Source organism: Salvelinus fontinalis, chromosome 8 (genome assembly GCF_029448725.1).
Source record: "Salvelinus fontinalis isolate EN_2023a chromosome 8, ASM2944872v1, whole genome shotgun sequence".
Lineage (NCBI taxonomy): Eukaryota > Metazoa > Chordata > Actinopteri > Salmoniformes > Salmonidae > Salvelinus > Salvelinus fontinalis.
Window position 1 is genome coordinate 26,345,058 of NC_074672.1, and position 25,277 is coordinate 26,370,334.

At 42.7% G+C, this 25,277-nt stretch overlaps 1 protein-coding gene across 2 annotated transcripts; it reads left to right on the forward strand.

Annotated features, from left to right (window-relative positions):
• Nucleotides 1–1,131: 1,131 nt before the first annotated feature.
• LOC129860975 (inosine-5'-monophosphate dehydrogenase 2) lies at nt 1,132–25,277 on the forward strand. Of its 2 annotated transcripts, XM_055931954.1 has the most exons (15): nt 1,132–1,584; nt 4,131–4,179; nt 4,525–4,626; nt 12,225–12,299; nt 12,716–12,922; nt 13,085–13,172; nt 13,280–13,479; nt 13,577–13,667; nt 13,784–13,879; nt 14,705–14,776; nt 16,658–16,801; nt 17,214–17,358; nt 22,770–22,913; nt 23,026–23,109; nt 23,390–25,277. In XM_055931954.1, exons 1-15 carry the CDS (start codon nt 1,439–1,441, stop codon nt 23,409–23,411), a joined length of 1,665 nt encoding a protein of 554 aa, XP_055787929.1. In that variant the 5' UTR covers nt 1,132–1,438; the 3' UTR covers nt 23,412–25,277. The 2 variants fall into 2 exon arrangements, with proteins under 2 accessions (XP_055787929.1, XP_055787930.1); XM_055931955.1 differs by lacking the exon at nt 14,705–14,776 and having other exon boundaries at nt 1,134–1,584.

Consider the following 25,277-nt stretch of genomic DNA (forward strand, 5'->3'; position numbering starts at 1 on the left):
ATGCATTCATTTCAGCCTCTTAACAAGAGCTTCAGCATAGTCACTGCTTATTCTGATCAGTCTGCTGTGTCCAAATATAGGCCGCATCATATGCCAGATATAACTGGTCTAATGCCCTCTGTCATTTTACGTGTGCATGCCACTTTATAGTGGGAGGTCCATAAAACTTCAATAGGGACATTCACAAGGTGACATAATTCACCGCGCCCTCTCGAGTACACTTGATGAACTGCAAGATTTTAGGGCGGAGTTAGGCCCGGTGCCGGAAATGACGCATGACTCAGGTTGGGGGGGATATATTTGTCGTGACGGAAAATAGGTGGTCTGACGAGCTAGTGATGGGAAGTTCGGCTCTTTTTACTGACTCGGATCTTTTCGAGTCGTTCAGTCAAAATGATTATTTCGACTCATTTCGTTCATTTGAGTCGGAGCACGCAGGACAACGATGAACTGAAAACTCGAAAGAGTCATGATTCTACTACGCGCTCGTTCACATGTCCTTCACCATAAGGGGCTTATTGGCTATAGAGGTGCGTGGGTAAAATCACTGGGGAAGACGAGACTAAACGCAGATAGACGAAATAAAGGATTGGATGTTTTTTTATTTTCTTTGTCATTTTTTGGGGGAAGCCTGGCTTCCCTTGGCATCCATGAATACACGCCACTGTTTATTGGAGCTGTCATTTGTGTCACTTGTTTAAAAGTGTGATTTAAACAATGTACAATTTGTTGATTGCTAAGCATACAAATACGGTTATTTCTTGATACATTTGAAACGAGGTATAGTTGTGGCCACAACCAGATTAGATTGTAAGACCCTTGGCGGAACGCATTGCTTGACTGCTGTGAGTAATATGCTGTGTCCATCATACCGTTTAATAATCAATTACTTGCATATATTCTTGCACCATGAGATCATTTATCAGTTCTAAACATGTATGTTTAGATCTATTTTCACTTGCGCACATGATACACAGTTGCTGGTCGGAGCACGTTTTTGGAGCCACTAAACCGGAGGAGCGCGTATTAATCTTGCTGTAGAATCATGAATCATTGCCGCCTGCAGGTCAAACGAACGAATAAAATGAACTAGTCGCTCTGAAAAAAATGAATCATGACTCGAGTCAGTAAAAAGAGTCTTTCAAAAAGAACGAATCGTTCGCAAACTGCACATCACGAACACGTGTGCGACCAGAGCTACCGCCAGACAGGGCAGGAGCCTGATAACATTAAAGGCCGAGGAATAAAAAGGGCATTTCGGTTTATTTTCTACTGTTGTGAATGCATTACATGTCATTTTTATAGACTTGACTTTAACAAGGCACGCGGGGGACAGCGCGCATGGTCGCACAACGCCACAGCTGACTGACAGATGGCCAATCGGAACTAGGAGTGAAGCGAAGAAACGAAGAAAGTTCTCGGTCTCGTGGGTCGTTGTATGTTTAGCACCAAAGTGACTGATCAAACACTAAATAGATCGTGTATCATGGCTGACTACTTGATCAGTGGACAGACTGGTTACGTGCCCGATGATGGACTGAGCGGGCAGCAACTCTTCAACTGCGGGGACGGCCTTACGTACAAGTAATTATTGGGATTTGGCAGTCGCAAATAAAACATTTTTTTTTTTGTCTGGTCGCATGGCTCCTTGAGGAAATCCAGTTTCTCTGACAGCTATTTGTAGTTGGCTAATAACCAGAGCAAGCCCTATATTATGTCTTAAACACATTACATTATTATTTGCTCATGCAGGGGCTTTGAGTCATTGCAGTACACGCAGTAAATTACTTATTTCTACATGGGTCTGCCGACTTAGGTTTCCCGGCTCAACTCGTGCTTTCAAGTGACATCGAGTTGCGTAACAATTTGACTTTGGGGACTGATGCAAATCTACCAACATAATGAAGTAGCAAGCTGGGTATAGCTGGGTATTTGATTAGGTTCTGGATATGCCTGGCTATTCAGTTATGCATGATTAGGACGTTCCTCTATTGTAGTACACTACATGACCAAAAGTATGTGGACACCTGCTTGTCGAACATCTCATTCCAAAATCATGGGCAATAATATGGAGTTGGTCCCATTTTGCTGATATAACAGCCTCCACTCATCTGGGAAGACTTTCCACTAGATGTTGGAACATTGCTGCGGGGACTTGCTTCCATTCAGCCACAAGAGCATTAGTGAGGTCGGGCACTGATGTTGGGCGATTAGGCCTGGCTCGCAGTCGGCGTTCCAATTCATCCCAAAAGTGATCGATGGGGTTGAGGTCAGGGCTCTGCAGGCCAGTGAAGTTCTTCTACACCGATCTCGACAAACCATTTCTGGATGGACCTCGCTTTGTGCACGAGGGCATTGTCATGCTGAAACAGGAAAGGGCCTTCCCCAAACTTTTGCCACAAAGTTGGAAGCACAGAATCGTCTAGAATGTCATTGTATGCTGTAGCGTTAAGATTTCCCTTCACTGGAACTAAGGGGCCTAGTATGAACTATGGAAAAACAGCCCCAGACCATTATTCCTCATTATAGTTGGCAATATGCATTGGTACCATATAGCGTTCTCATGGCATCTGTCAAACCCACATTTGTCCATTGGACTGCCAGATGGTAAAGCATGATTCATCATTCCAGAGAAAGCATTTCCACTGCTCCAGAGTCCAATGGCGGCAAGCTTTACACCACTCCAGCCAACGCTTGTTATTGCACATGGCTACCCGTTTCATGAAGCTCCCGACAAACAGTTAGTGTGCTGATGTTGCTTCCAGAGGCAGTTTGGAACTAGGTAGTGAGTGTTGCAACCAAGGACAGGCGATTTTTAAATATATATGTTTTTTTACGCGCTTCAGGACTGAGCGGTTCCGTTCTGTGAGCTTGTGAAGCCTACCACTTCGTGGCTGAGCCGTTGTTGCTCCTAGACGTTTCCACTTCACAATAACAGTTGACCGGGGTATCTCTAGCAGGGCAGAAATTTGACAAACTGACTTGTTGGAAAGGTGGCATCCTATGACAGTGACATGTTGAAAGTCACTAAGCTTTTCAGTAAGGCCATTAGACTGCCAATGTCTGTCTATGGCGATTGCATGTATGTGTGCTCGATTTTATACACGTCAGCAACGGGTGTGGATGAAATAGCCAAATCCACTCATTTGAAGGGGTGTCCACATACGTTTGTATATATAGTGTATTTAGGTCCATGCATTCATGGCACTGCATCACCCTTATTGAGGGTGTCTGGGACATGTTTCCCCATTCTGTTTATTAATCAGCCTACTTTCAGTGTCTGACACTCAAGACAATAATTATTTTGTGGTCAGATAGGTTAGCTTAGTTTCCAGCAGTTGAATGAGGAAATACCATGAAGGCATGACATGCCTTGTGTGACGATGTTTGACAAGAATGTAATTATGACACCCTAGAGGCACCATCATGTCAAGATATTAGCAAAAGGGTCTGATTGAATTGGGATGCCACGAACAATAAGTAGTTGTTAGGTAGAAATTTCAGTCAGTCAGCTACTGTCCACTACAGTGCCTTATCTCTTGTCTGCTCTTTCAGTGAGGTTACCACATCTCATTCTACTAATTCCTTGCTTAATATAGGCTTAATCTCCTAGAAGCATGGGCACACATTGTCTATTTAGGTGTTTATAGTACCAGTATACACCAAAATGAAGATGCAAGTGGAATAGCATGCTTTAAATGTCAACTAGTTAGCACAAGACACACAGTACGCTTGGAAACCTCCCAGGACCTTTAGGAATGTGTTGACCATCAGCACTAATGTGTAATAACACAGGACTCTGTTGCCTGCTCATCACATCCATGCACACCACGTAACATACACCCAACTTCTCAGAAAAATTATCCACTTGAAGTTCCAGATATCTCAGATGATCAAATATTGAGCTTGCAGTATTTTATTTACAGCCACTGTGTCAATGAAAAAAATAGCATAGAATATGACTGAAGATGGGAATTAACCTTTGGCCTCCCCTTGAGTGAATTCGTAACACCTTGCAGTACATTATGTGTGAAATTGCACACGTGTGTGAATGTCATTGATAGATTGTATGCAGCATGTGAGGCCTGGCCCTGCTCTCCTCTCACCCCTTGTCTCTCACTCACTCACAGTGACTTCCTGATTCTTCCAGGGTATATTGACTTCACATCAGAACAGGTGGTGAGTAGAACCCTTGTTCTTCAAGACAATAGGGCTTCTGTCCCTCCATGACCAGGGTCGAATTCATTAGTGCACACTAGCAAAACAATTTGCAACAGAAACCGAAAACAAGCATTTCTTATTGGACAATTTCAGGTAGTCCCTGTCTGTTTCGATCTGTTTTCTTCTGTTTGGTGCCTGTAAATACAATCCAGGGTTCCATTTATGAAGGAAGAACTTTCCATTGTAACCTTGATTTGTAGCAGAGCCTTATTCATTAGGCATACCCCCTAAAAGTTGTTTGTTACTACAATAAGTGTTTGTTACAAGTATTCACTTGTAGAAACTGGTTTGTTTCCTCTGCAGGATTTGACTTCAGCCCTGACAAAACAGATCACCATGAAAACGCCTTTTGTATCCTCCCCTATGGACACAGTCACAGAGTCAGCGCTGGCCATTGCCATGGCAGTAAGTCTGGTTTAAACACACACACACACACACTTTGGCATGGCGTCATAATTGAAGATTTTAGTTAAAAGTAGACTGCAATTCACAAAGTAAACAGCCGTATCGGATCAACTTATGTAAAAACTAAGAGCGTGAAACGTGACGCTAATCTTCTCCGTACTTGTTGGCACGCAGCTACCAAAGAGGCAAGAAGGAATTAAAGAAGGATCATCAAGAAGGATCATCACATATATTATTCTTACAGAATTTCCACGTGGTTGAGGATATTGGAGATTTGATAAAAGCCTACTAGATGGTAAAATGTTTATAACTAGGATAGAATAATTTATAACTGACTTTTTCAGACATAACATAGGTACAGCAGATCCCTGTATTGTATGGGACACTTTTAACTGTGCCTTTAGATGCAATGCAATGCAATTCAGTACTCATCTATAAAACAAAAGCAATTTAGATCAAAAGAGTCCATATTAACAAAGGAAATTGAAGGACTAACAGTACAGATAGCAATAAAAACTGTACCATAGAGGCACAGAATAAGTTAGAGGAAAAACAGAAAGAAATGGACGAACTTATTCAAGAAAGATCCAGTGTAATATATTATAAAAATAAAGGGAACTGGATGGAATATGGGGGAAAATGCACCAAATTCTTTTTCAATCTTCAACATAGAAATACTACCAAAAAAATGAATTGAAACTTGTTACAAATTATGGGAGTCACGCATGATTCACCGAATATTAATCATGTCAAATTAACATCTGTACAGAAAGACTCATGTGAAGGCCAAATTACAGAGGAGGAACTTCTTGATGCAATTAAAGGGAAAACTCCAGGGCTGGATGGCATACAAGTGGAGGTATACCAAACTGTTTTTTGATTTACTCAGAGGACCATTATTAGCCTGTTTTAACCACTCCTATATAATATATAGATATAGATTATCAGACACGCAACAAGGTCTGATTGACTTATTACTGAAATAGGATCCAATTAGTATATACACTGCTCAAAAAAATAAAGGGAACACTTAAACAACACAATGTAACTCCAAGTCAATCACACTTCTGTGAAATCAAACTGTCCACTTAGGAAGCAACACTGATTGACAATAAATTTCACATGCTGTTGTGCAAATGGAATAGACAAAAGGTGGAATTTATAGGCAATTAGCAAGACACCCCCAAAAAAGGAGTGATTCTGCAGGTGGTGACCACAGACCACTTCTCAGTTCCTATGCTTCCTGGCTGATGTTTTGGTCACTTTTGAATGCTGGCGGTGCTCTCACTCTAGTGGTAGCATGAGACGGAGTCTACAACCCACACAAGTGGCTCAGGTAGTGCAGTTCATCCAGGATGGCACATCAATGCGAGCTGTGGCAAAAAGGTTTGCTGTGTCTGTCAGCGTAGTGTCCAGAGCATGGAGGCGCTACCAGGAGACAGGTCAGTACATCAGGAGACGTGGAGGAGGCCGTAGGAGGGCAACAACCCAGCAGCAGGACCGCTACCTCCGCCTTTGTGCAGGAGGTGCACTGCCAGCACCCTGCAAAATGACCTCCAGCAGGCCACAAATGTGCATGTGTCTGCTCAAACGGTCAGAAACAGACTCCATGAGGGTGGTATGAGGGCCCGACGTCCACAGGTGGGGGTTGGGCTTACAGCCCAACACCGTGCAGGACGTTTGGCATTTACCAGAGAACACCAAGATTGGCAAATTCGCCACTGGCGCCCTGTGCTCTTCACAGATGAAAGCAGGTTCACACTGAGCACATGTGACAGAGTCTGGAGACGCCGTGGAGAACGTTCTGCTGCCTGCAACATCCTCCAGCATGACCGGTTTGGCGATGGGTCAGTCATGGTGTGGGGTGGCATTTCTTTGTGGGGCCGCACAGCCCTCCATGTGCTCGCCAGAGGTAGCCTGACTGCCATTAGGTACCGAGATGAGATCCTCAGACCCCTTGTGAGACCATATGCTGACACATCCACATTTGTGGCCTGCTGGAGGTCATTTTGCAGGGCTCTGGCAGTGCACCTCCTTGCACAAAGGCGAAGGTAGCGGTCCTGCTGCTGGGTTGTTGCCCTCCTACGGCCTCCTCCACGTCTCCTGATGTACTGGCCTGTCTCCTGGTAGCGCTTCCATGCTCTGGACACTACGCTGACAGACACAGCAAACCTTTTTGCCACAGCTCGCATTGATGTGCCATCCTGGATGAACTGCACTACCTGAGCCACTTGTGTGGGTTGTAGACTCCGTCTCATGCTACCACTAGAGTGAGAGCACCGCCAGCATTCAAAAGTGACCAAAACATCAGCCAGGAAGCATAGGAACTGAGAAGTGGTCTGTGGTCACCACCTGCAGAATCACTCCTTTTTTGGGGGTGTCTTGCTAATTGCCTATAATTTCCACCTTTTGTCTATTCCATTTGCACAACAGCATGTGAAATTTATTGTCAATCAGTGTTGCTTCCTAAGTGGACAGTTTGATTTCACAGAAGTGTGATTGACTTGGAGTTACATTGTGTTGTTAAATGTTCCCTTTATTTTTTTGAGCAGTGTATAACGATCCAGTCCATTTAAAAAAATTGGAGGCCTCTTACACTTCAGTGTTGTGATGCAAAAATTCGAGCTAAATGCTTGGCGCATAGAATTAAAAAGTTGTCGGATATTATTCATCCTAATCAGAAAGTTTTTTTTTATATGGATGATACATTGGAGATAATATAAGACAAGTACTGGAAACAATAGAATAATATGAAATATCAGAGAAACCAGGCCTGGTTTTCATAGCTGACTTTGAAAAGGCTTTTGATAAAGTACAACTGGAGTTTATATATAAATGCCTGGAATATTACAATTTTGGAAAATCTCTTATGAAATGGGTTAAAGTTATGTATAGTAACCATAGGTGAAAAATAGTAAATAATGGCTACATCTCAGAAAGTTTTAAACTGTTAAGAGGAGTAAAACAAGGTTGTCCACTATCTGCATATCTATTTATTATTGCCATCGAAATTAGATCCAACAATGATTGATTTCAACATGATATCGATGAGTGATGCAAATAAGTGTTGTCTCCTACATTTCAATTAGAAATTAGAAAGGGATTAGAAATGTGGCTTAAAAACAAAGGTGCCATTGTACGCTGATGATTCATGTTTTCTTTTAAAACCCCAATTAGAATCCCTCCACAGCCTCAAAGAGTATCTAGATACTTTTGCTAAACTCTCTGGATTAAAACCAAATTATGATAAGTATTACGTATTGAATATATTACGTATTGAATCACAAAAAAATGAAACCTTTACATTATAGTGTAGTTTACCAATAAAATGGTCTGACGGAGATGTGGACATACTCGGTATACAAATCACGAAATAAAGAAATGATCTCACTCCAATTTTTTTATAGAAAGTTAAGATCTTGCTACCACGGAAAGGAAAATACCTGTCTGTTTGTGGAAAAATCACCCCGATTAACTCTTTAGTCATATCACAGTTTACCTATTTGCTTATGGTTTTGCCTACACCTCGTGACCTGCATTTTAAATTATATGAACAAAATATATTCCATTTTATTTGAAATGGCAAGCCAGACAAAATGAAAAGGGCCTATTTATATAACGAATATGAATTTGGAGGGCATAAATTATTAAATATTAAAGCATTAGATCTCTCACTAAAAGCATCAGTCATACAAAAGTTATACTTAAATCCAAACTGGTTCTCTAGCTGTGCCATATAAATTGCAAAGTAGTTGGGAAGAGATTTTCCATGTACCCATTCCATGGCACCTGGTTTATGAATTGACACGCAAAACAACGCCGGATTCAAAACGTTGAATTTTTCAATTTAAATTATTATATAAAATTCTTGCAACCAATATAATGTTATATATATGGGGGATACAATCTTCCCAGCTCTGCAGATTTTGCTGTGAGGAGGCAGTCATTAGATCATTTATTTTGGTACTGTCCATATGTAGCTCGTTTTTGGTCACAGGTCCAGGAATGGCTGAAGAATTGCAACATTTACCTTGAACTAACATTTTCCTAGAACTAAGTCATAGTCAATCAATAATATAATTATTTTAGAAAAAATGTTAATCTTTATTTTACAGTCTGTAGAAGCTATGAGAATAGAAAGGTTCAGTACTTTTGTGAAGCATCACAGCACAGTTGAAAAATATATGGCAAATGGAAATCGAAAATGGATGGTGTTAAGAGATAGATTGGAGGGGTTGAATGGAGCTGAAGGGTGGGACTAATAACAAGACAACAAATGTAAAACATACGGGGTCTGTAAAATGTATATAGGTTCAGAAATTTTGTGAAATAGCACAGTTACAAATAGAAATCAAAGTGGATGGACATCAGACATAGAGGAAGGACTAAAAATGAACAAAATATGACTATTGAAAAATAGATTTGGTCTGTAAAATGTGTATAATATGTATAAACTGAAGGTAGAAGCCAAAGTGTTATTGTTTATTAGTTTACTCCAATTGAGGGAAGGGTGTTAGGGTTTGCGGGGAATAATAAAGGTATTTTCTAAAAAAAAGTATGTGTATATGTATGAATGTTTATGTATGCATATGTGTATATATATATACAGTTGAAGTCAGAAGTTTACATACACTTAGGTTGGAGTCATTAAAACTAATTTTTCAACCACTCCACAAATTTCTTGTTAACAAACTATAGTTTTGGCAAGTCGGTTAGGACATCTACTTTGTGGATGACACAAGTAATTTTTCCAACAATTGTTTACAGACAGATTATTTCACTTATAATTCACTGCATCATAATTCCAGTGGGTCAGAAGTTTACATACACTAAGTTGACTGTGCCTTTAAACAGCTTGGAAAATTCCAGAATTATGTCATGGCTTTAGAAGCTTCTGGTAGGCTAATTGACATCATTTGAGTCAATTGGAGGTGTACCTGTGGATGTATTTCAAGGCCTATCTTCAAACTCAGTGCCTCTTTGCTTGACATCATGGGAAAATCAAAAGAAATCAGCCAAGACCTCAGAAAAAACATTGTAGACCTCCACAAGTCTGGTTCATCCTTGGGAGCAATTTCCAAATGACCGAAGGTACCACATTCATCTGTATAAACACCATGGGACCATGCAGCCGTCATACCCCTCAGGAAGGAGACGCGTTCTGTCTCCTAGAGATGAATGTACTTTGGTGCGAAAAGTGCAAATCAATCCCAGAACAACAGTAAAGGACCTTGTGAAGATGCTGGAGGAAACCGGTACAAAAGTATCTATATCCACAGTAAAACGAGTCCTATATCGACAGAACATGAAAGGCTGCTCAGCAAGGAAGATGCCACTGCTCCAAAACCACCATAAAAAGCCAGACTACGGTTTGCAACTACACATGGGGACAAAGATTGTACTTTTTGGAGAAATGTCCTCTGGTCTGATGAAACAAAAATAGAACTGTTTGGCCATAATGACCATTGTTATGTTTGGAGGAAAAAGGGGGAGGTTTTTAAGCTGAAGAACACCATCCCAACCGTGACGCACAGGGGTGGCAGCATCATTTTATGGGGGTGCTTTGCTGCAGGAGGGACTGGTGCACTTCACAAAATAGATGGCATCATGAGGAGGAAAATGATGTGGATATATTGAAGCAATATCTCAAGACATCAGTCAGGAACCTAAAGCTTGGTCCCAAATGGACAATGACCCAAAGCATACTTCCAAAGTTTTCCTATGCTTCCTGGCTGATGTTTTGGTCACTTTTGAATGCTGGCGGTGCTTTCACTCTAGTGGTAGCATGAGACGGAGTCTACAACCCACACAAGTGGCTCAGGTAGTGCAGCTCATCCAGGATGGCACATCAATGCGAGCTGTGGCAAGAAGGTTTGCTGTGTCTGTCAGCGTAGTGTCCAGAGCATGCAGGCGCTACCAGGAGACAGGCCAGTACATCAGGAGACGTGGAGGAGGCCGTAGGAGGGCAACAACCCAGCAGCAGGACCGCTACCTCCGCCTTAGTGCAAGGAGGTGCACTGCCAGAGCCCTGCAAAATGACTTCCAGCAGGCCACAAATGTGCATGTGTCTGCTCAAACGGTCAGAAACAGACTCCATGAGGGTGGTATGAGGGCCCGACGTCCACAGGTGGGGGTTGTGCTTACAGCCCAACACCGTGCAGGACGTTTGGCATTTGCTAAAGAACACCAAGATTGGCAAATTCGCCACTGGCGCCCTGTGCTCTTCACAGATGAAAGCAGGTTCACACTGAGCACATGTGACAGACGTGACAGAGTCTGGAGACACCGTGGAGAACGTTCTGCTGCCTGCAACATCCTCCAGCATGACCGGTTTGGCGGTGGGTCAGTCATGGTGTGGGGTGGCATTTCTTTGGGGGGCCGTACAACAGCCCTCCATGTGCTCGCCAGAGGTAGCCTGACTGCCATTAGGTACCGAGATGAGATCCTCAGACCCCTTGTGAGACCATATGCTGGTGCGGTTGGCCCTGGGTTCCTCCTAATGCAAGACAATGCTAGACCTCATGTGGCTGGAGTGTGTCAGCAGTTCCTGCAAGAGGAAGGCATTGATGCTATGGACTGGCCTGAATTCCCCAGACCTGAATCCAATTGAGCACATCTGGGACATCATGTCTCGCTCCATCCACCAACGCCACGTTGCACCACAGACTGTCCAGGAGTTGGCGGATGCTTTAGTCCAGGTCTGGGAGGAGATCCCTCAGGAGACCATCCGCCACCTCATCAGGAGCATGCCCAGGCGTTGTAGGGAGGTCATACAGGCACGTGGAGGCCACACACACTACTGAGCCTCATTTTGACTTGTTTTAAGGACATTACATCAAAGTTGGATCAGCCTGTAGTGTGGTTTTCCACTTTAATTATGAGTGTGACTCCAAATCCAGACCTCCATGGGTTGATAAATTTGATTTCCATTGATCATTTTTGTGTGATTTTGTTGTCAGCACATTCAACTATGTAAAGAAAAAAGTATTTAATAAGAATATTTAATTCATTCAGATCTAGGATGTGTTATTTTAGTGTTCCCTTTATTTTTTTTGAGCAGTGTATATATATATATTTAACCCAAAAATATATGGGGGATTGGAAATGATGCAGACTATTACATTGATGGAAGCAACAATCTTTCCGCAATATTAAGCCCAACATTTTTTTTAAATAAAAAGGAATTAGATACGGCTTTGTTTTGAATGACCAATCACATGTTCACATGAGACCACAAGCCACAACCCTATAAAACCCCTGATGGTGTAAATATCATCAGCTATTGGATAACAACCTATACTTTCTCCCAGGCCAGGGTGACTTGAAGTGACTACAACAGCTGCACATATCTGTTTCACTTAAAATAGTAACCAAAGATAGTTGTGAACCCCCCTAGAGGCAAACGTCAGAGAAAACATCGCAATCTTCATCGGAAAACAAAGGCCAGAATTTCCTCGAGGCTTGGAACAGTTTGTTCTGGATAAATCCTTACAGGCAACTTCAGTTAGGGTTAATGTCTGAGGACACACATTCTCTCTCACACACACAGTTTTACACGTGTGCACACACAAATAAAAATATGATGTCCCTTCTTTCAGCTCACAGGAGGAATAGGCTTCATCCACCACAACTGCACTCCAGAGTTCCAGGCCAACGAGGTCCGCAAGGTCAAGGTAATGACCCCTATGCCATGCTCTCTCTTTTTCACTCCCATCTCCTTTCATCTTTCTTTTCTGTTTCATGTGTGTGTCTGTATGTTTGTCTCTGTTACTCATCCTATCGTTTGCTCTCTCGGTTTGATCTTCCTGCCAACCTAGTTGCTGCTGTTTCACTGTAGTGTTCCCGTCAGGCAATCTTTTTCTTTATATTCTCATGCTCTGTCTTGCTTGCTTTTTAAATACCCTGTAGGTTTTCAGAGTGCAATAGATATCCTTACCCTCTCGCTCCTCTCCCTGTTCACTTTTCTCCTCTTCCCCCTCCCCCAATTTATATTATCCTTCCTGCTACCTCATTCCTCTCTCTCCACCCTCTCCACCATGCCCTCCCTCCCTGCTCCCTCTTTTCCCCCGCATCTCCCTCTCTCTCCCAGCGGTACGAACAGGGTTTCATCACAGACCCGGTAGTGATGAGTCCTACAGACCGTGTGGCAGACGTGTTCCAGGCCAAGGCACGCCACGGCTTCTGCGGCATCCCCATCACAGACAACGGCCACATGGGGGGCCACCTCGTTGGCATCATCTCCTCGCGTGACATTGACTTCCTGAAGGAGGAGGAGCACATCCTGCCACTCAGTGAGGTGGGTGTGGCTTAACACATCATGGTTGAATGTTATTCGGTCTTTGAGTTAGTATTTTTAAATCAGTGTATATCCATTTAGTTTACTTCCCTACCACTCTAACTGCCGCCCAAAGGTAAATGCTCACCTTCCTTTGTTTTCTCCTTTCCTTCCCCGCTACAGGTGATGACAAAGCTGGAGGACCTTGTCGTTGCTCCAGCTGGAGTGACACTAAAAGAGGCCAATGAGATCCTGCAGAGGAGTAAGAAAGGTGAGGAGGTGGGACCTGGGAAAAGGGAAGGACAGTCCTATCCATGTCAAATTCATGTGCCTCGTGATTAGATTTCCTCATTCTAAATGGTGTCCATCTCTGTGTAGGTAAGCTGCCCATAGTGAACGAGGAGGGCTGCCTGGTGTCCATCATCGCCAGGACAGATCTGAAGAAGAACAGGGACTTTCCCCTGGCCGCTAAAGACTCCCGCAAACAGTTGCTGTGTGGGGCAGCCATCGGCACGCACAACGATGACAAGTACAGACTGGACCTGCTGGTGCAGAGCGGAGTAGACGTGGTTGTACTGGTGGGTCACTGGTTCTCCTACCCCGTCTCTTTGTTCTTCTCATATAGATACTTTCTCTTCTTCAATCTGTTCTTAAATGTTGCTCTCGTTCTTTAAGGACTCCTCTCAAGGGAACTCAATCTTCCAAATCGACATGATTAAGTACATCAAAGAGAAATACCCACCGCTTCAGGTCATTGGAGGCAATGGTGAGTGTTGGGACACACACACACAGAAATGCTGCATTCTCAGAATGCCCTCATTTAATGGTTACACCATGTACCACCCTTGACATTGTTGGTCTGTCTCCCCCTGCTTGTCTCAGTGGTAACTGCAGCCCAGGCCAAGAACCTGATTGATGCCGGGGTGGACGGCCTGCGCGTGGGCATGGGCAGTGGCTCCATCTGTATCACACAGGAAGGTAAGTCCCACCAATGGCAGGCTTCCTAGCTCCCCTCCCATCCACCCACCCACAGCTCTAACCCATCTTTCATGATCTGTTTTGGGTTTCTTATTTTCTATCTAACTATCGCTTCCCTTTCTCTCTGTAACAGTCTCTTTCTCTCTGTAACAGTCTTTTTTTCTCTCTGTAACAGTCTTTCTTTCTCTCTCTGTAACAGTCTTTCTTTCTCTCTCTGTAACAGTCTTTCTTTCTCTCTCTGTAACAGTCTTTCTTTCTCTCTCTGTAACAGTCTTTCTTTCTCTCTCTGTAACAGTCTTTCTTTCTCTCTCTGTAACAGTCTTTCTTTCTCTCTAACAGTCTTTCTTTCGCTCTCTGTAACAGTCTTTCTTTCGCTCTCTGTAACAGTCTTTCTTTCTCTCTGTAACAGTCTTTCTTTCTCTCTGTAACAGTCTTTCTTTCTCTCTGTAACAGTCTTTCTTTCTCTCTGTAACAGTCTTTTTTTCGCTCTCTGTAACAGTCTTTTTTTCGCTCTCTGTAACAGTCTTTCTTTCGCTCTCTGTAACAGTCTTTCTTTCTCTCTGTAACAGTCTTTCTTTCTCTCTGTAACAGTCTTTTTTTCTCTCTCTAACAGTCTTTCTTTCGCTCTCTGTAACAGTCTTTCTTTCGCTCTCTGTAACAGTCTTTCTTTCTCTCTGTAACAGTCTTTCTTTCTCTCTGTAACAGTCTTTCTTTCTCTCTGTAACAGTCTCTTTCTCATCACCTTCATTTCATTGTGTGGACCTCTCCTCTCCCCTCCTCTCTTCTCTCTTGGTTTCACACTGCCTGTAATGTATGTCTCTCTAGCACCTCTCAGTGTTCCTCCTGGTATAAAGCTCCACAGCCCCAAAACCCCAACTACTGTTACGGGATACTGCAGTAAGTCCCCCACCCCCCTATGCAGGGCTCTCTCTCATTGGCTCTACTACCACTGTGCCCGCCCACCCGCCTTCACAGCCTCTCTGCATTGGTTGCTAACGGCTCTGCATCAGTACAAGTAGCATTCAAGCTGGCCTTGGGTTTTTGGGGTTTTGGATGGTTGTCCTTTTGTCCTTGACTAATCTGTCAGTCACAGTGTGTGACATCACACCTATCTTGTCTCGACATGCCCTCATTACGACACATGCGCTACGTTTGGATGCATATGATGAAGTATGTTTTAGTAGTGGACTTGAGGTGCATCCTTAAATGCAGTGCACAGGCATGCGATGGACAGTCTCAGTCATGATGGTGTCTGTCAGTTAGGCCATTCACCTTCCCTCATCTGAAACAAGTTGTAACTTCTTTAGCAATATCAATAGGCCTACTACAGATGAAAGATATTTTCATCATTCTGCATCTGCCAATTTACTGTAAAAGGTCGTTGTCCCTGTTATAAGAAAAAATAAACCTAGTCTTTTTCCCCCATGAGTTGTATTTAACTGCATTTACCCTGTCGGTTGTACACCAACCTATGTCCAGGTTTTCATATAGGAGTGGGGAGAGAGCCCTTAGCGCCAAATTAAACTGGCTTTTGTAACGCATTTAATTAATTTACCTATGTCATTGTTTCTAACACCTCATTTACATACGTCATTGACTTAACATATGATTTACAATGTGTTTGATCATAATTATAATATCATTATTTCAAGAGTGGAAAAATATGCATGACTGCAAAAACTTTCTGGTAGTGCTGGTCTGGATATTGAGTATTTTTTTAGGTAATTATTAAGTATGTTAAATACCTGTAACAGTTAGACTGTTCCAAAGCTCATGCATAATAATCACAGAAAAAGAAGGGGACATGAATCTAAAATAATATTTTCCACTTTATCGACTTCTTTGATGTTGGCTTCTGACATTCTAATGAACTCATTTTAGAGTAAGAGTTCATCAATTCTCTGAAACTAATTGCTCACAACAGGATTCATTGAAACTGTTACACAACACGTTTAGGATGAAATTATAGCAATCGTCTACTTCTCAAATTTAGTGTTGGACAAAGCCTGCATACGAAACAAACTCCATTCAAAACACCTAAGACTTACTTGATTTTTCTCTTCATTTTATGAATGTTATTTTCCCAAATAAACATCAACTTTGTATAATAAAATATAGTGTGCGGTTGGTCTATGTTTGCAAATTGGAAATCCTATCATGCCCCATCTTGCTATGTAATCAGTTTGATAATGATTCGATTTATCAGGTAAACACATGATAAAATAACATTCATTAAAATATAGTTCACTTAAGCAAGTCAAAACCATGTTTAATCTATAGCAAATCTACAACAATATGAATTAATGCTGACTTATTAACTTCATAAACCAGGAAATTACATCAAATACATTCAAGGACAGACTGTCTGCTGTGTGTGAGAATGACTAGTCTGTCTCTGATAGGTGGCCTGCAGCAGGGTTTCCCAAACTTGGCCCTGGCCCCCCCTGGGTGCATGTTTTGGTTTTATGCCCTAGCACTACACAGCTGATTCAAATAACCATCTCATTAAGCTTTGATGATTTTAATCAGCTGTGTAGTGCTAGGGCACAAACCGACTGAGTTTGGGAAACCCTGGTCTACATGTGCAGGCTTGGCTGGATATTCTCCACCATGACCTGTCAGCCTCAACTGAAGTGACAATAAGTCTGCGTTTACACAGGCAGCCCAATTCTGATATTTTTTCCACTAATTGGTCTACATGTGCAGGCTTGGTTGGATATTCAACTTGTGTGCGCGTGTTCTTTGTTCACACCTGTCCTCCTTCCCCTGTTGTCTCAGTGTTGGCATGCGGGCGTCCCCAGGCCACCGCCGTGTACAAGGTGTCGGAGTACGCCCGTCGATTTGGGGTGCCAGTCGTTGCCGACGGGGGCATCCAGACCGTGGGGCACATTGCCAAAGCCCTGGCACTGGGGGCATCTACAGGTGAGTCAGGCTTAAATTAAATACCCATACACAAACTCTCCTTATAGTCCTTTCAAACTCAACTCTGGACTTCAAAGCCAATTCCACTGCTTGTTTTCATTGTTCCCCTTTAATCAGGGACTGATTTAGACCTGGTATCCAACTCTTACCCTACGAGGTCCGGAGCTTGCTGGTTTTCTGTTCTACCTGATAATTCATTGCACCCACCTGGTGTCCCACGTCTAAATCAGTCCCTGATTAAAGGGGAACAATAAAAACAAGAAGTGGAAAGGTCCAGAGTTCAGTGGTCTAAAGTACACACTCAGAGAAAGGCTTTTAGAAAAGACACACCACAAGCATATACACATTCCATTAGCAGTGGATAAAGTGCTAACACATTATCTAACGGTTACCTCCTCCCCTCTGTCTCCAGTGATGATGGGCTCTCTCCTGGCTGCCACCAGTGAGGCTCCAGGTGAATACTTCTTCTCTGATGGCATCAGGCTGAAGAAGTACAGAGGCATGGGCTCACTGGATGCCATGGACAAGAACCTGGGCTCCCAGACCAGATACTTCAGGTACTGAGGCGCAGTAATACTAATATAATCATTTGCCAATCGTTTCATTCTGAACAGAACCATAATTTGTTCATTCCGACCAGCAAAATATAGTTCTGAACCGGTTCGAACCAAACGAAAGTAACTGTTTATGAAGCGCTGGGTTGTTATGACATGCTTTATCTGAATTAGGCCCACAGAATTAGGCCCACAGAATTAGGCCCACAGAATTAGGCCCACAGAATTAGGCCCACCTATGGGGGAGCGGAAACTATGATGTAACTTTCAATGTCTTTGAACTTCAGAGAGTTGGCTTAACTAACGTTGGACCAGAGCTAGCTCTTGACCATGACTCTCAGTCCCATTACATTACGCATAATGCCGCCTAGAGTTTGCAAACTAGACCAAAACTAGCTTGTGACGTCAATATCTACGGTAGACTATGCTTCTGAGTGAGGAGGAGGGGCAGGTAGCCTGCACACACATACTGGCAGAGATGTTCAGCTGGCAGGCAGGCGGACACTGGAATTAGTTTGAGTGACAAAGTGAGGGTTTTGTATAGGCGCTTTGTTGCAGAGTTTTTGTGGGAATGGGAAAAAATGCCCGGAGCATAAAATAACAGTTCCCATGCTTTTAAAATAACGGTTCAGTTCCGGAACAGTATAGATCACTTTCGTTCTTGCTTCTGTTCCTCAATTTTTTTTTGTTATTTTACATTTTTCAGTTCTGTTCCCTGAACCGGTTCCAACACCTGATACTAATACACTAGTAATACACATTTATTGTCTCCAGGGTTGTATTCATTAGGCACAAAGTGAAATAAGAGACACTACCTGAACGCTTGTTTTTGTTTCCCGTTGCAAAACGTTTTGCTACAGTGTGCAATAATCAATGAATACGACCCAGGGGTAACTGGCTTTGAAGCAGGCAGTCAATCAAAAGACAAAACAAATATACAGTGCCTTTCAGAAAGTATTCACACCCCGGCCTCCCGGGTGGTGCAGTGGTCTAGGGCACTGCATCGCAGTGCTAGCTGTGCCACCAGAGACTCTGGGTTCGCGCCCAGGCTCACAGCCGGCCGCGACCGGGAGGTCCGTGGGGCGACGCACAATTGGCCTAGCGTTGTCCGGGTTAGGGAGGGTTTGGCCGGTAGGGATATCCTTGTCTCATCGCGCACGAGCGACTCCTGTGGCGGGCCGGGCGCAGTGCGCGCTAACCAAGGTAGCCAGGTGCACGGTGTTTCCTCCGACACATTGGTGCGGCTGGCTTCCGGGTTGGAGGCGCGCTGTGTTAAGAAGCAGTGCGGCTTGGTTGGGTTTCGGGGGACGCATGGATTTCGACCTTCGTCTCTCCCAAGCCCGTACGGGAGTTGTAGCGATGAGACAAGATAGTAATTACTAGCGATTGGATACCACGAAATTGGGGAGAAAAGGGGGTTAAATTGATTTTAAAAAATCAAAGAAAAAAAAGAAACCCCTTGACTTTTCCCACATTTTGTTGTGTTACAGCCTGAATTTAAAATGGATTCAATTGAGATTTTTTGGTCACTGGCCTACACACAATACCCCATAATGTCATTAATATTTTTTTAAAGCTGAAATGTCTTGAGTCAATATATATTCAACCTCTTATGGCAAACCTAAGTAAGTTCAGGAGTAAAAATGTCCTTAACAAGTCACAATCATTTGCATGGACTCACTACGCAATGATACTGTTTGACATGATTTTTGAATGACTACCTCATCTCTGTACCCCACACATACAATTATCTGTAAGGTCCCTCAGTCGAGCAGTGAATTTGAAACAGATTCAACCACAAAGACCAGGGAAGTTTTCCAATGCCTCGCAAAGAAGGGCACCTTTTGGTAGATAAAAATAAAAGCAGACATTGAATATCCCTTTGAGCATGGTGAAGTTATTAATTACACTTTGGATGGTGTATCAATACACCCAGTCACTACAACGATCATTACTAATTCAGTTACCGGAGAGGAACCTCTCCAGGGATTTCACCATGAGGCCAATAGTGACTTTTAACAGTTAGTTTTCTCCCATCACAGCCATTAAACTCTGAGGATGGATCAACAACATTGTAGTTACTCCACAATACTAACCTAAATGACAGAGTGAAAAGAAGCCTGTACATATTACAAATATTCCAAAACATGCATCCTGTTTGCAACAAGGCACTAAAGTAATACTGAAACAAAAATGTGGCAAAGAAATTAACTTTTTGTCCTGAATACAAAGTGTTATGTTTGGGTCAAATCCAATACAACACGTCACTGAGTACCACACTCCATATTTTCAAGCATAGTGGTGGCTGCATCATGTTATGGGCATGCTTGTAATCGTTAAGGACTGGGGAATTGTTTGGGTTAAAAAAGAAACAGAATGGAGCTAAGCACTGGCAAAATCCTAGAGAAAAACCTGGTTCAATCTGCTTTCCAACAGACACTGGGAGATTAATTCACATTTCAGCAGGACAAAGGAGATCTCCTTCAAGACAAAGGAGATGATTGTGGACTACATAAAAAGGAGGACCAAGCACGCCCCCATTCTCATCGACGGGGCTATAGTGGAGCAGGTTGAGAGCTTCAAGTTTCTTGCTGTCCACATCACCAACAAACTAGAATGGTCCAAACACACAAACAAACTAGAATGGTCCAAACACACCAAGACAGTCGTGAAGAGGGCACGATAAACCTCTTCCACCTCAGAAGACTGAAAAGATTTGGCATGGGTCCTGAAATCCTCAAACGGTTCTACAGCTGCAATATCGAGAGCATCCTGACGGATTGCATCACTGCCTGGTATGGCAACTGCTCGACCTCCGCCCGCAAGGCACTACAGAGGGTAGTGCGTACGGCCCAGTACATCACTGGGGCAAAGCTTTCTGCCATCCAGGACCTCTACATCAGGCAGTCAAAGACCCCAGCCACCCCAGTCATAGACTGTTCTCTCTGCTACCGCATGGCAAGCGGTACCGGAGCGCCAAGTCTAGGACCAAAAGGCTTCAACAGCTTCTACCCCCAAGCCATAAGAGTCCTGAACAGGTAATCAAATGGCTACCCGGACTATTTGCAGTGTGTGTCGTCGTCCGTCTGTTCACCCCCCCCCCACCCCTCTTTTATGCTGCTTCTCTCTGTTTATTATCTTATCTATGCATAGTCACTTTAACTATACCTACATGTAAAAATGACCTCTGTACCGGTACCACCTGTATATAGCTTCACTATTGTTATTTTCACTGTCATTTTACTGTTTTTATTTTGTATTTCTTTACTTATCTATTGCTTACCTAATACCTATTTTTTACTTAAATTGCACTGTTGGTTAGGGATTTTAAGTAATATTTCACTGTAAGGTCTACAGTCGTGGCCAAAAGTTGAGAATGACACAAATATTAATTTTCAAAGTTTGCTGCTTCAGTGTCTTTAGATATTTTTGTCAGATGTTACTATGGACTACTGAAGTATAATTCCAAGCATTTCATAAGTGTCAAAGGCTTTTATTGACGATTACATGAAGTTGATGCAGAGTCAATATTTGCAGTGTTGACCCTTCTTTTTCAAGACCTCTGCAATCCTCCCTGGAATGCTGTCAATTAACTTCTGGGCCACATCCTGACTGATGGTAGCCCATTCTTGCATAATCAATGCTTGGAGTTTGTCAGAATTTGTGGGTTTATGTTTGTCCACCCGCCTCTTGAGGATTGACCACAAGTTCTCAATGGGATTAAGGTCTGGGGAGTTTCCTGCCCATGGACCCAAAATATTGATGTTTTGTTCCCCGAGCCACTTAGTTATCACTTTTGCCTTATGGCAAGGTGCTCCATCATGCTGGAAAAGGCATTGTTCGTCACCAAACTGTTCCTGGATGTTTGGGAGAAGTTGCTCTCAGAGGATGTGTTGCTACCATTCTTTATTCATGGCTGTGTTCTTAGGATAAATTGTGAGTGAGCCCACTCCCTTGTCTGAGAAGCAACCCCACACATGGTCTCAGGATGCTTTACTGTTGGCATGACACAGGACTGATGGTAGCGCTCACCTTGTCTTCTCCGGACAAGCTTTTTTCCGGATGCCCCAAACAATCAGAAAGGGGATTCATCAGAGAAAATGACTTTACCCCAGTCCTCAGCAGTCCAATCCCTGTACCTTTTGCAGAATATCAGTCTGTCCCTGATGTTTTTCCTGGAGAGAATTGGCTTCTTTACTGCCCTTCTTGACACCAGGCCATCCTCCAAAAGTCTTTGCCTCACTGTGCGTGCAGATGCACTCACACCTGCCTGCTGCCATTCCTGAGCAAGCGCTGTACTGGTGGTGCCCCGATCCCGCAGCTGAATCAACTTTAGGAGACGGTCCTGGAGCTTGCTGGACTTTCTTGGGCGATCTGAAGCCTTCTTCACAACAATTGAACCGCTCTCGAAGTTCTTGATGACCCGATAAATGGTTGATTTAGGTGCAATATTACTGGCAGCAATATCCTTGCCTGTGAAGCCCTTTTTGTGCAAAGCAATAATGACTGCACGTGTTTCCTTGCAGGTAACCATGATTGACAGAGGAAGAACAATGATTACAAGCAACACCCTCCTTTTGAAGCTTCCAGTCTGTTATTCGAACTCAATTAGCATGACAGAGTGATCTCCAGCCTTGTCCTCGTCAACACTCACACCTGTGTTAACGAGAGAATCACTGACATGATGTCAGCTGGTCCTTTTGTGGCAGGGCTGAAATGCAGTGGAAATGTTTTTTGGGGATTCAGTTCATTTGCATGGCAAAAAGGGACTTTGCAATTAATTGCAATTCATCTGACCACTCTTCATAACATTCTGGAGTATATGCAAATTGCCATCATACAAACTGAGGCAGCAGACTTTGTGAAAATTAATATTTGTGTCATTTTCAAAACTTTTGGTCACGACTGTGCACTTGTTGTATTCGGCGCACGTAGTAACAATAACCTAAAATGCAAGGCCAAATCTACACGAGTCGTTACGAAAAAGACAATGTTCTAGAGTGGCCTAGATAGTTTTTACATAAATCTACTTAAATCTTTGGCAAGACCTGAAAATGGTTGTCTAGCAATGATTAACAACCAATTTGACAGAGCTTGAAAAAGTTTGAAAAGAAAAATGGGAAAATGTTGCCCAATCCAGGTGTGGAAAGCTCTTAGAGACTTACCCAGAAAGACTGATGGTTGTAATCGTTGCCAAAGGTGCTTCTTCAAAGTATTGACTCAGGGCTGTGAATACTTATGTAAATGAGATATCTGTATTTTATTTTCAATACATTTTCAAAATACATTTTTCCACTTACATTATTGGGTATATTTTGAATTCAGGCTGTAACACAACAAAATGTGGAATAAGTCAAGGGGTATGAATACTTTCTGAAGGCACCGTAGCTTACCCGTCTCCTCCCTCTCTCCAGTGAGTGTGACAAGATTAAGGTAGCCCAGGGTGTGTCGGGGGCGGTCCAGGACAAGGGCTCCATACATAAGTTTATTCCCTACCTGCTTGCTGGGATCCAGCACTCCTGTCAAGACATCGGATCTAAGAGCCTCACCCAGCTCAGGTACACATTTGAATGTAAATCAAAGTGAGCCTACTTTGATAACACCATCTGTTCGAAGGCTGTGTGTGTGCGTTCGGGGCTCTGTGTAACACTATTTGTCTTCCCCCTGCAGAGCCATGATGTATTCTGGGGATCTGAAGTTTGAGAGGAGGACGACATCGGCCCAGATGGAGGGAGGAGTCCACAGCATGCACAGGTACTTACTGATGTGCTCTAGCTTGGCAGTGTTGGCTTGCCCATAGTGCAGCGCTGTCACAGAAGCTAACATTACAATATATTATCTGAGGATCTTCTGAACATCTCAGTTCCACGTACCACATACAAGCCCCTAGATTTAGAATGGTTACCCTTTCATAAATAATCTCATTTCAACCTGCCTATATGTGTCTACAGTATCTGATCTCGGCCTGATGCAACATGTTGGTCATTTGTTATGTGATCCATTAATCTGTTAAACCTCTCTCTCTCTCACACAGTTATGAGAAGCGCTTGTTCTAAGGAAGAGAACACAGTAGTGGGCTGCAGACTTGTGTTCCTCAAGCATACACACATGCAAGCACAAACAACTACTTGCCAACCCAAATCTGTCTGTGCCCTTGAGCAAAGCACTTAACACTAATTGCTCCAGGGTCGCCGTTGATAATTGCAGACCCTGGCCGTGACCCCACTCTCCTAGTGTGTCTCAGGGAGAGTTGGGATATGCAAAAATAAGTTTCTAATTCACACATGAGTATTAATACACACATGTACATGTGTGAAATAGGAAAAATATTAGCACCCACAATTATTACACACTCACACAAGTGCTGGGCGATTAGTTCTTTTTGAAGGTAGTTCCGGTTCGATTATGAAAAAAAAAAAAATCGGTTTCGATTAATTTTTTAAAACATTAAATGCATTATGAAATAATGACATTAAAATGATTTTATAGCTTTTTAATGGAAATTCCAAAGCCAAACTAAAAATATTCCATGGTCTCTTTCAGGTCCACATTCGGTAGACATCCAAAGAAAAACATGAAATAATATTTCATTTGTGTTTATTACTTACTTTTTATTTGATAACTTTATTTTTCATTCCTTAAAGTCATCATGTATTACTTAGTCATCCTATTTAGCTAACCGGACTAAGCATGCTGCAGAGCTGTCTGATGTAATCATTTTACTAGTTATTCAAAGTAGATGAGGCATACTTTCCCAAACTGTCTCTCTCTCATTGTTGTGTTGTGCAGTAGCGGTATATGGGTAAAATCACTGGGGAAGCCAAGCCAGCCAGGGAAAGAAAATCCCAAATAACCTATATGCTGTGATAATTGCGTTGTTTGCTCTATAACCTGTTAGTTCACATGCCTTGCCACCGTGATATATAGGCCTAAAGGCCAAAACAATAAGACAGTGGCATAATAAATTAAACCACACCTATTTCGTCACAAAACCAGAGAGCAACATCTGTCCGGTGAAGTCCACAAAGCATATTGCATGTAACAAACAATTAGATGACCTACAGCATAATCAAGCACGTTAATGTTAGTTTTTTTCTGCCAATGACGTTTGGCTTAATGTGGTGTGAAGCCAAATCCACACTGGCTTCCCTTGACCCCTTTTTTTGGTGCACCAGGACCATTCACAGTTTAGATCAATGCTGATTGGCTAATATTTTATATTAGGGAGGGCAAATGCTCACTGGCTTCCCTTGCATTCAATGCTACTGGTGGCAACAATATCATACTCTTTTTGACCAGACAGCATCCGATAGATGGGCCATAGAGCCTCTTGCGAATTTAAGGAAAATTAAACACATCTTTATTTTTTTCAATTTTTGGGGGAAGCCTAGCTTCCCTTGGCATCCATGAATAGACACCACTCATGTTGTGTTTATTCCTTTTTCATCCAGTCTGTGTGTATCTAACCTAACGTAGCAGGCGTAAGTGTATCCATCTCTGTCCAAGCCGGAAAGAACAGGCGCAATGGATTATGATCATTGTTGTTAATTACCAATTTTCTGCACTAAACTGCACTAAATATTTGCTTAATGAAAACTACAACACCCTTTCAGCACAGCATTCCACATAGTTCTTGACTTGATTTCTCTTGTGAATTATTTTATTTATTTCCAGAGAAACGGCGTGTTGGGCTCTCACACAAAAAAAATTGGTTAATCGCTCAGCACTAACACACACAAACATAAATGACCTTTAACCATCCCTGACAAACAGACAGACATGCTCTCCCAGACAGAGCATGTCTGTTTGTCTATCCGTCAGTACTGTGATGGAGTGTTTTTGTGTAATCAGATGCCTCCCATGTCCTTATGAAATGAACTGACTTTGAAAAAGTAAAATAAAAAAGTTAACATTTTCAACAA